This window comes from Nymphaea colorata, unplaced genomic scaffold (assembly GCF_008831285.2).
Source record: "Nymphaea colorata isolate Beijing-Zhang1983 unplaced genomic scaffold, ASM883128v2 scaffold0776, whole genome shotgun sequence".
Taxonomy (NCBI): Eukaryota; Viridiplantae; Streptophyta; class Magnoliopsida; order Nymphaeales; family Nymphaeaceae; genus Nymphaea; species Nymphaea colorata.
The window spans coordinates 1-12,185 of NW_022205282.1; the positions used below are offsets into that span (position 1 = coordinate 1).

At 47.0% G+C, this 12,185-nt stretch overlaps 2 protein-coding genes across 2 annotated transcripts; one reads left to right on the forward strand and one right to left on the reverse strand.

Annotated features, from left to right (window-relative positions):
- Positions 1-259: 259 nt before the first annotated feature.
- Positions 260-1,137, reverse strand: LOC116245616 (probable aspartyl aminopeptidase). Its single transcript, XM_031617073.1, has 2 exons — positions 952-1,137; positions 260-847 (listed from the first exon to the last, which is right to left on the reverse strand). The coding sequence occupies exons 1-2, from the start codon at positions 1,135-1,137 to the stop codon at positions 260-262; spliced, it is 774 nt and encodes a 257-aa protein (XP_031472933.1).
- A 5,106-nt stretch (positions 1,138-6,243) lies between these two features.
- On the forward strand, positions 6,244-7,152 carry LOC116245617 (uncharacterized). Its single transcript, XM_031617074.1, is given in 1 exon segment — positions 6,244-7,152. A coding segment is annotated over 1 exon segment (909 nt).
- Positions 7,153-12,185: the final 5,033 nt, after the last annotated feature.

Consider the following 12,185-nt stretch of genomic DNA (forward strand, 5'->3'; position numbering starts at 1 on the left):
CAACCCCTTTTTAAACTGATTTTTCTACTGATTTTAGAATTTATTGGAAATATAATAAAGAAGATGATGGTTTGCCCTCATTTACTTGTATATAGCATCAAACTACCACCTATCCCCAGAGCATGAATAATTATGAAGAAAAACAGCAAAGTTTAGTCAAATTTATCCAATTTACACATGCATCCAACGCTGAACCTCCAAGCAAAAGCCAATATACACTCAATATGCACTATTATAGGCTGGTTGATGGGATGGATGATCACTGTTCGAGCAAATCATGGTTGATCTTCTCGAAGTTCTTGTAGAAACTGACAAACAGGTCCTGGTAGTATGCTCCATCCAACACTCCTCCGGTTTCACGGATGGAATGCATGCCCCACATCGGTGCACCCACGTCCACGGTCTTGATTCCAGTCTTGCTGGAGACGATGGGACCGATGGTGGTTCCGCAAGGGGAATCGTTCCTTACCACGAATTCTTGAAGAGGGACATGCTCTTTCTCAGCCAGTATCTTGAGGAGGGATCCTGAGACCAAATCGGTCGCGTATCTTTGATTGTAGTTGATCTTGGCGACTATGCCCTGGTTGATGCCGACGGAATGGGCGGACTGATGCTTCTCGGAATAGTTGGGGTGCACCGCGTGGGCCATATCGGCAGAGATGAGGAAGGAACGCTGGATGGTGCGCTCGAACCCGTCTACTGGAGCATCAGCAGTAGCTAGCAGTTTGTAGATGCGGTAGAGGGATTGGATCACGATGTTGGAACCTGCACCCTGCGCTGACTCAGAACCGCACTCCTCGTGGTCGAAAAGAGCAGCGATGTTGATAAAACTGCCGGGATTTTCTGTCTGGGTAAGAGCTAGTAGGGCTAAGTCATTAATGGAGTACCGTGGAAAGAGGAGAAGAGGTTGTCGAGTCTGGGAGAACTGATAAAGTCTTCGTTGAGGCCTACAAGTTGAGCGGGGTTGCTGTCGGCGAAGCTCAGATCGAAATCGATGATCTTTTCACTCTTGACACCGATTTCGCTGGAGATGAGGCGGACAATACCTTCGTTATGCTTGCTGAAGATCTTTCCTTCGTTGTGGAGATGCTTATCCAGAATGTCCTTAATCGCCTTTGAGTCAAGCACTGGCTTCATGTGCGTTTCCTTGTTGGGTTAGAATTTGTCTCTCTCTGAGCTGAGATGGATGGCAAGGTTGGGTATCTTCAGGAGGGGTGATTTCGACCTCCACAGTTTTGAAGTGTACTTTCCTTCCTCTTCGTAGACGACTCGTCCTGCCAAGATGAGGTCCCTATCGAACCAGGTATGCCACAATCCTCCTCCGTACGTTGAGACGTGGCACTGGTCGATGCCCTTGTTGGATGCCTTGGAGACGGGATTCAGTTTGAAGCAGGGACTATCGGTATGTGCTCCGATGATCTTGAAGCCAGTATTGGCAGGGGAGAAGCTTTCTCCGATCGAGAAGGCGATGATGGTGGTGTAATTCCTGGTAAAGTAATACTTCTTTCCGGCTTTGAGTTCCCAGTTCTATATTTCCTTCAGTTCCTGGTAGCCATGCTGCGAGAGGTGGTGAGAGAACCATTCAACTGCGTGGTAGGGGGAGACTGCGTGGTTGACGAAGGAGAGGAATTTGTGAGCCAGCTAGCGACTGCGAGTCAGGAGTGCCTACATCAAATATCTTATATCTAAAAATCTTTAAGCTACAGTATTTAAATTACTTTTTGCAATACGGAGCAAATCGATAAACCATTATCATCAACAACACATAATAACCTTTTGGATTGATTAATATCCATGCCCCGTATGATATTGATATACTTGTTGGAGATTAATAAATATTACTTTTTCTTTTTATTTTTTATTTTTGATGCTTAAGAAAGACTCTCCCTACTAAGAGGACTGGGACAATACCACAGTTATCGTCAAGAGCGATTTTCACGAAACATCAACCTCCTGGACTGGAGGGATATACTCTTAGGAGAATATTCGCTTGCAAAAAAAAGAGGAAATGATTCGGTTCTATGAGGAGGACCTCGAGCGAAGAAAGAATGAACATATTAAAGCCAAACAAACGAAAGTGCAACGCTGTGGACAGACAATAGCGAACTTGAAGTACCTGCTACGACTAGAGGAAGAAAAGAGAACAAAATTGGAATAGATGATCAGAAGGAAAAATAGTGGAGAAGGAATTGATGGGATAGTTGATGATCGAGAATTTTCACTAAGGATTAGCAACGATTCTGACCTCTTCGACTGAAACAGTGTCCTTTTTCTATTTGATAAGCCATACTCTTCATCCTTATCATATCTATTCCCTATTGTCCTTTTATCCATTTTAATTAAGATAAATCATTCATAATCTATCCCATGCTGGTCCCAGCCATCACAAGGCAAATCTTATACCGCTTCTCATCGCAAGGCCCTGCCTCGTCTCCTCACTTCGCCCTCCTCTCATCCATCTAATCCCGCGACCTGAAAGCAAAGCTCCACCAATACACTCACAAGGGCACCAATGCCAGGGTCTACCATTTCCAAAACTCCGACCCATAAAACGCGTTCGCCTCTGTCGTGAAGACATACGTGCTTAACGACACTGGCTGTCCCCACATCTTGTAGCACTTGGCCACCTGCGGTAGCTAAAAGTATCCAGTTAGAGACCCCTTCTTCAACATGCTTCGCCGCTCAGTCAATACCTACATGAACGCATGGACTGGCGACGACTTCACCAGCTACCCCTTCTCGTCAGCTAACCCTGCAGACTGGCGCAACCTTTACCGAGTCTACCTGGACATGAGTCTCAAGGCATCTCTCCATGAGCTTGATTTCAGACAAGAAGGATGGAGGTTCGAGCTTGACAGTGAGGGAAAGAGAGAACTCAAGGGAATCGTCTTGAATTAGATGAAAGGAGCATATCAAGACTCTGACCGGCAGCTCATGAAATAGATAAACCTTGAGCTCTTCAAGGACACTCCTTACGTGTATGATTCAGGAGGAAGACCCAGGGACATCGTCAACTTGTAGTACTCTGAGCTGAAGAAGATGTATGAGTACTATTACCATCCTTCCAATATGGCCTTCTACTTCTATGGAAACAACAGCATTGAAGAATCCCTGGAGTATCTCCACAAAGAATACCTGGCGAAATACGATAATCAAACCCCAAGGTATAATAACGTCAACCTTACTCCTTCTCCTTCTCAGCAACGTCACAAGACAATCATATCTAATACTGCCTAATCGAACAATATTTCGATCAATTACCTCGTAGGACTGAGTGATAACCTTGCTCCTCTTGACGCCATGTGCATTAGAGTGCTATCCTACCTTCTTCTGTAAAAAAGCAACGCAAAACTATACCAAAAGTTCATCTAATCAGGAACAGCTCAAAATATAGGCTTTTCTGGCTTCAACGAGGCCAAAATGTCCACTTCACTTTTACACTCAAGGGCATCTTCCCAGAATACACTAGCGATGTGTTCGAAGAGTAGTTTAGGGCGGTTCTTCAGGAAATGATCGAGAAGGGTATTTAGCCATAGAGGCTGAAGGAGTTCGCTCATCAGTACTAAGTAAACCTTCTGACTCCTCGCGAAAATAACGGCACCAGGATTCTGTAATAGACCATGAACTTGATGAACCACCGTCTCAATTTTGACCTTTTCCTTAATCCCCGTCCCTACCTCGAGCAGGCCATCACCAAGCTTCAATAACCCTAGTTCCTGACTGCCTTCCTGAACAAGTTCTTCCTGCAGAATAAGAACATGGTAGTAGTTCGGCAGATGATGGCATAGACATAAATCGCATAGCAGCCTATTGAATCCCGCGTCCAAATGGACGACAAGGTGATCAAGGAGCAGCAGGAGCAATTACAGCAGAGACAGAATCAAAAATCAAATCCTGATGTCCTGCCCATGCTCAAGATGGAGGATATCACCCAACCTATCAGAAAGGAGCCAGTGATTGTAGCCCTGCAAAGAAGCGCAGGCAAGTTATACGAGCAATACCACATCAAGATCAAAGAGGATATCAACTTCTACAGGTTGGTCTTCAATTTCGACACGGTGGATTCTCATTTCCTCAGAACGATCACCCTCTGGATCCATAGTATCAACAGGATCATCTCCACCAAAAATTACACATACAATCAACTCACAGCATAGCTGGCCAACCACACAGCAGGATTCAACGTCTTTCATTCTGTCGGTTAGAAGGAGGATTTTAACCTCGTCTTTTAATTCTCCTGTCTTAAGAAAAACGTAAGCAAGGCTTTCTCTTTACTGTAGGAAATGTTATCCTGCCCTCAATTCTAGAAAGAGCATACCTTGAATGCGTTCAAGGCTTTCAATAACGAAGCAACTGAAGGATTGATCGAAAACCCCATGAATTAATGCCTGAGTGAAGCTGCTGGGCAGTTGAGCAGGACAGGAGCGATCCTCAACACTTATCAGCGGGTAATTGTTATATAACGTAGATCAAATAGAGTCTTTCCCTGATCAAGGAGGAGAGAATATAAGATTTCTATCAAGTTTCACTCCAGTTGACCAAGTGCAGCACCATCAGACTAATCGAGCACTCCAACTAAAAGAGCATAGCTACGCCAATCCTCATCCACTCCCTCCTCAAGGGCAAGGCGTAAAAATTGAGTCCCTTCGAGTTCAATCCTCGTTTAACTCCCAAAGCAGTCGTCTATAACTATATGGTCAATTTCTGTGCACAGCAGTACAAGGCACCTAAACATCTTTCGAAGTAGCATGCGCATATCAATCTTTTGCTAGAGCTGCTGCAGCAAGATTACCTGCATCCGCTAATTCGTGAAAAAGGAGGGGCTTACGGCACTGGTGCAAGAATAAGAAACAATGGCACTATTTCCCTCTCTTCATACCTCGACCCAAATCCAGTTGCTACTTTCTAAGTCTTCGACAACAGTATCAACGATTTGCTTGCCAAGGATAGCATCTCTGAGCTGAACTTGCTGTAAGCAAAGATCAAGCAGTTCGGTGAGGTTGACCGAGTGAAAATTCCCCAAAACTAAGGAGTCAGCCAAATCCTGAAGGGATACACAAAGGAGGAATACGATGGGTTCAGAGAGGCGCTGAAAAATGCCAGCTTCAAGGATATTGTGGAAACTGGCAGAGCATATTTGACCAATACTGCTAAGAGTAGATGTCTATTCGGCAAGGCTTGTCCTGAAGGATTCTAAGAGGAAAAATTGAAAGATTTTTTACTGTGATTCACATATAAACTCTATTCCATCATACCTTCAAGTATTCCACCATATATTTATCTCGGTTATGCATTAACGTGGTGTTTGGATAAGTTGAAGGCAAGATATGATATGATGAATGGGGATCACTTTTCCTTCTTGGCACTGCCCTTCCCGTCGCATTTCACCTTGAATCGCATTGTGGTCAGCTCCACCACCACCTCTGCCAGATCCTCATCGCGTTACTCGTCTTCTTCCTCCTCCTATTCCTCACCCTCGTCCAACTCCTAAACCGAAACGATCTCCACCAGCTTTTTGCCGAATTTTTGGCACATCTACTCGCCCTGGGCGATGCCCTCCCTAATGGCGCTCAACTCCGCATCCTCTTCCTGTGTAACTCCATAAATACCTTGTGTGCCTTCCAGACGATTTCGTCAATCACGATGTTGTCGCCGCCCGCTGTCAGGATCGAGTCGATGAGCGATCCGACAGCCTTAGTGTAGTGGACTGCGAGGGTGATCTCATAGGTGACGATAAAGGCTGCATTTCTACTGGAGTACACGAGAAGGTTTGCACTTTGCGGATATTGTGATACTTTGGCTCGACTTCAAACTCCGAGACCTCCATGAGTTCTCCGCAGGCCTGCTTCTCTTCCTTGGTTGCGTACTTCTTGCAATATTCAGTGGAGATGCGTTTGATGTCCTCGATGATTTCCTCAGCTTCTGCGATGCATAGTCTGAGTGATTTTCCCTCCAGTGCAAGAGTGAGTCCAACCTCGACATAGTTGTCGGCTTGGTCGAGTTCGTGTTCGGTGATATAGGTGAGGGTGAGTTCTTCAGCCCTGATGCAGGAGAGGATGGCGAGTAGGAGTAAGAGTAGGCGATTCATCCAATAATTTAATTCGGATCGTACTGGATATTGCTGTCCTCCCATTTCAATTTTCTGCAGCCGCGCTGGATTTGGCTCTGCTGGGGTGCGGATGGCTGGGGAGTTACTCCGGTAGTTATTTGATTGGTGGGTGGTTGGGGTTATATTGTTTTATCATGAGCGTTGAGTCCTGGTATGAGTCCGCTTTGGCCTGCAAGCCTATCACCGAATCATCTGTGCGTGCCCTCTGCAACTTGGTGAAGGGCGTCTTGGCGTAAGAATCAAACATCGTGAGCGTGGACTCTCCGGTGAACATTGCGGGGGACATCCACGGTCAATTCTACGACGTGAAGAACCTGATCGCGAAGGGGGGCGGTCTGCCGGACAACAAGTTCATCTTCATCGGCGATTTCGTGGACCGCGGCTACAACTCCGTCGAGACCATCACCCTCCTCTTCTGCCTCAAGGTCAAATACCCCGACCGCGTCTACCTGCTCCGCGGCAACCACGAGTCCCGCAACATCACCATGATGTACGGCTTCCTCGATGAAATCAACAAAAAATACGGCAACTCCAATTGCTGGAAGTACTTCTACGAGACCTTTGACTTTTTACCACTCGGGGCCATAGTCAATGGAAACATACTCTGCGTCCACGGAGGACTCTCGCCCGACCTGCCCACGATCGACCAGATGAGACTGCTCGACAGGAAGCAGGAGATCCCGAACGAGGGTCCTTTGGCGGACCTGATGTGGTCTGACCCTGAGAACATCGAGGCGTGGCGTCGAAACTCGCGCGGAGCTGGGTGGATTTTCGGTCACAAGGTGGTGGACCACTTCAACTTGCTCAACGACCTTTCGCTGATCGTGAGGGCGCACCAGTTGGTGCAGGAGGGGTACATATACTGGTTCAACGAGCAGTTGGTGACTCTGTGGTCGGCGCCCAACTACTGCTACCGCATGAACAACAAGGCCGCCCTGCTGCACCTCGACGAGAACGCCAATCGAAACTTCATCATCTTCGAGACTGTCCCCGAGAGTTCCCAGAGCAAGAACTACAGAACCCTTATGCCCTATTTCCTGTGATTCCCCACCCTCATTTTTAAAATCAGATAAAATTAATACTAAAGCCGCATGATTCGGCAGCAAATGGCAAGGAATTCCCCGCCTCCTCACCATAGGACTCATGGGGATCTGTCCCCCGCTGGTCGCTGCGTGGGAAAAGGGACGCGCTCTCCTCTAAGTACTGTCCCTGGGAAGGTTAGCGCAAGTCAGTCGCGATCAAAATCTAGGGGGAAGGGTAAAAAGAAACAGCCTCTGGGGGTGATGGAAAGAAATATATACCAAAACCTGGACTACTACAAATCGCTGCAAAACGGGAGGACGAGGGAACGGCCGACTGAGGAGGAGGTCCATTTCGGTTTATTTCCGAGTGAGGAGGAGCTGCAGTCGAAGCCTGAGCTGAGTCACAAGACTCAAAAATTATATGAGAAAGTGAAACGGTAGCGCAACCTGTCTCCCAACGTCTTCGAGAGGCTGCAAGCTGACGAGGAGCACCGATCGCGGTCCAAATTGATATCGATTATCAACCGGATCAGGGAGGTAACGCCTAAGAAAAAGATCACCAGGCAGGATTTGGAATTGTTCTCCACGCCAAAGGAAATGAAGTATTTTACGAAGGCACTGAACCTGAGAACGGAATGAGGGCATTTTTATGATGAGCTTGTTGTTAAAGTTTATCACATATTTACACCATCGATATTAATGTATTAATCATCTTCCCTATCATACCTCCACATTTATTCAACCAAAATAATACTTCCCCAAATATGCCCTGCATTATTTTACTGTTATCCGTCTAGGTTAATAAATGGCCACAACGTATGCTCATATTATTAATGTTATAATCTGCATCCCTGATGCTATTTTTCAAAATATTCGTGTGCTCCTTCTACGGGCTGGTCTCCATCGCCCAAACCCTCAACTCCCGCTTCCTCTTCAAGAACCTCCAGTTCGACTTCTACTCCTCGGTACCTCTCAAACGACCCAGGTCTTTCTCCTGCAACGAGTGGTGATCATCTTCACCAACTGGCACATGGGCCGCCGCACCTTCATGCCCTGGAAATAACTCTGCTACATCATACCCTACGCAGTCATCATGTGCACCATCAACATCCTGAGTAGCTACTGCGTTACCATCATGCCCCTTGCGGCCTTCATGGCTTTTAAAAAATTCGTAGTCTTCTTCGTCCTGGTGGTGGGGATCCTCATGAACCTGCCTAACAATTTCAACCGCATCCACTACGCCTGCATCGTGGGTATCGTGATCGGGGGTATGATGATCGGGGAGCGTGACATCTTCCGTGGGTAGATAATCGGGTACATCTCCTCGCTGGTCTACACTCTCTTCTAGGCGTTATCGCTGCAATACTCGCTGCACCTCTACGAGAAGAGAGGGATCGGGCCCCAAGGTAACTCCCTGGTAAAATAGCTAGATCTCATGGTGGCGAACTCCATCATCAGTCTCCCCTACTACCTGGGGTTCCTCCTCTGGGAAAAGGAATATGAGGGAATGATCAAGTACTTCTCCCAGCCCACGCATCCGCTCCTCCTCTTCAGCCTCCTCTTCGCCATCGTCCTCGCCTTCTCCTCCGAATACACAGGTACCTCCTATCGCACTCAGCCAATACAATCAGTATGAAAATTTCGCCGTTCGAGAAGGCTTCAGTTTCTAACATAAAGGACTTGGTGCTGACAATAATATCGATAAAATATTTCCAGGACTTCGTTTTGACTTCTTTTTCATAGATCGGCATTTTCTTCTGTCTTTCGGCCTCGGTGATCTTCTCCTTCACGCTGATCGAAAAGAGCGAGAAGGAGGATCTCAACGACGAGCGTTACCACGAGATCGGTCACGAGGTGGACCACCACGGGGGGTTCTAAGTCGACGGGGATAGCGAGCACAGGCCTGTCCTTTCCGAATGATGATATGTGATACTCGATTCCTGCGCCTCTTTCCCTATATGATTATGCCAGGGTATCCATCCCTGACCGTATCCTTAAATGCATGCGTAAAATGACAGTTGGGGAGGAATGATAGAAGGGGGTGGTTAGTGATGTCGATTATGGTATCAAAAATAGTAGGCTCCGGGGGAACTGAGTGAGGTTCTGGACACTCGTATTTTCTTAACTCTAAATTCCTTTATATCTCCAGCGCTGGAGTCCTCGCTTTCCCTCAGGTCTGAGACCTATACCTGGCAGTAGTTGCGGGCTCTCGGTTCGGTGGCTATGGATTCTGACCGGGCGAGTCCCTTGTCGGTCAGGCTGATCCTATCTCTGTTTTACTTGTTGCCCATTATTTCTTCCATAAATTTGCAGCTCCTGTTCTTTTTTACGGGTTGCAGGAAAGTGGGCGCGGAGAGTATCTTGTGGTTGTTCTAGAGGGTGCGTTTAAATTGGTGGATTTTTATTTTTTATGCCGCTGGGATTAGCAACTATTCCACGCTTTAGATCATCACCGGGACTACAGACTCCAGGGTGGTACGCTGCCGAGGCTAGACTGGCCTCGGCTCGGGAGGACTCACGATTAGGATGGGCTACGGCTACGGCGGGGGAGGAGGGGAGGGAGGGGCTTATTGTTGGGGCTGTATTTCAGAAGGTGTACTTCCCATGGAAATATAAACAATAATAGAAGGCAAATATTAATCTCCAAAAATGAAAAGCGATGCAATTATTCACCGTTTTTCTTTCGAAGCAATTACAGACCCGCTGCGCCGTCGCCTGCAAAAACACAGTGCGGATTTGGCGTGATTTTGATAAGTCAATGCTAATAATTTGAATTATAGCGGATGCAGCCCTAACGATAACCGAACCGCGCCTTTAGAATAGACCAATAGAATATCAACGTGGCACTCAACCAGGACGAGGGCCATACGTCACCCATCGAGGAACTCTCGCAAATTCCCGAAAGCCAATTGGAAGAAGATGTCGGCAGCACCTTCTGCAAACAGTTCAAAGGAGTTGTCTATAAGTTCGCACTGGTAATGTTCCCACTGGGAGCAGAGGCCAAGGTTTACTATTTGAGGAACTGGGACCTGTGGGGGCCCTACCTTATGGCCATTGCCTTCTTGCTCATCCTCGGAAGTAGCTCACTTACTATTCAGCCGACGATAAGTTCATGGCAGTCCTGCAGGCCTTGCTGATCGGTGCGGGGATGGTCAATTTCAACATCCGTTCCCTGGGTGGCAAGATAAGCTACTTCCAAGCCCTTTCCATTCTGGGCTACTCCATGTTCCCTCTGCTCTTCACCACCATCATCCTCAAGGTCCTCACCCTCTTCCAGATCAAGTTCATGGCGGTGATAATGATTGCCTAATTTTCTGCCTTCCTCTGGGCTACTTTCTGTACTCCTTCCCCTATATAGCTGCACGAGCCTTCATCGTTATTAATATCGAATCCACACGCAGATTCGTGGCTGTGATACCCATCGCGCTCGTCTACTTCTACATAGCCACCCATTTCATATACTATAGCTTCTATGGATCAGCATGGTCTGAAGCATCGTGATACCTGATCAATAATTGAGTTATTTATTCTTGCATATGATATGGTACATATATCTTTCTGCACCTTCGGAGCATTTCTGGCGATTGAGAAGAATTAATGATTATATGATGCATACCAATCTTAATTTTAATAATGGACGCATTCGGCTTCAAGACCCAGGGCATAAACTACGACAAGTTCCGACCCAGATACCCGCCCTCCTTCATCAGCAACTGCCTAGCCCACGTCAAGAATAAGAATCGATACCTCGATGTGGCTACTGGTACTGGGCAACTCCTATTTGCGTTTGCTCCTCACTTCCTGCGCAGTCGGGGTGTGGATATAAGCAAAAACATGATATAGGCTGCAAGCAAGGCGCGGGAGGGTTTCCTGGAGAAGCACCCAGGGGTGTAGGTGGAGCTTGGCTATAGCGACGTGATGGACCTGCCATAGGAAAGGTATGATTTGGTTACTGTGGGCCAAGCCCTGCACTTCTTCCCCGGAGAGGCGCCGCTGGTGAAGTTGCGGGGGCAGGTGGCTGAGGGCGGCTGCTTTACCACTTTCGGTTATGTGATCAAGGAGGTGCTGAGCAAAAACCCAAAGGAAGATGTCTACTTCAACACCTTCTACAATAAAATTAAACCTCTTTTTCCCATCGACAGGGATGACCTTCACAATTTTTTGGGAGACCAGCAGAAATACCCCTTTGAGAAGGTTTTCAAAAAGGTGGAAAGGTAGTTAGTGTAGGTATCATTGCCTATGAACAAGGCGTAGTACCTCAGCTATCTGCGCACGATGTCGGGATACAATATTTACCTATAAAAATTCAAAGAAGATCCGATGGTGGAGTTGGAGAAGGTGTGTGCGGAGGAGGTGGATTGCGTGCTTTACTATTTCAGGATCACCTGTCTCAATGATTGATGCAATAATCCATCAAATTCACATAAAATGAAAAAGTATTAACGTGCATGGGCGGAAGGATGGATGGATGGGTGGTATTGATGGATGATTAATAGATTGACGATATGGTAGGGATCATTTTGCGCTCATAGATTGTTGTCAAGCGCAAAGCTTTTCTTTATTTTTTCCTCTACACTCTCCGTGGAGAGATACTGGTTGAGGTGGATAAGGTAGTTGATCAGTTTATCCCCATATGAATCCCTCGCAAAGTAAAGCACAATTGCAAGGAAGGCAATCACTCTGGCAGCTTTTTTTACTATCTTTTTGGTCTTTCCCTTCAGCTTTAGCAAATCGTACTCGTTGCTATCCGTCATTGCTGATATTTATTTTACCGACCCGTAGTAGGTCCGATTGGCTGTGGAAACGACTAGGCCCTTCCCTTCTCCTTCGGTGCAGGTGGTAGTGGCCAGGGCAATGTTGGCAGACTCCATGAAGTTTTCATCCGTGCATTTGGGACCCTTTAGGAGGTCATGAATTTCGCCAGTCAATTTGCCATTATTGACCTTCAATCCGTCAGACTGGACTATCCTGATATCGGCCGGCACCACATCGCCGGCTTTAAGCTTCACGAGATCCCCCAATACCAGCTGGCTAGTCTCCACCACTTCCTCCGC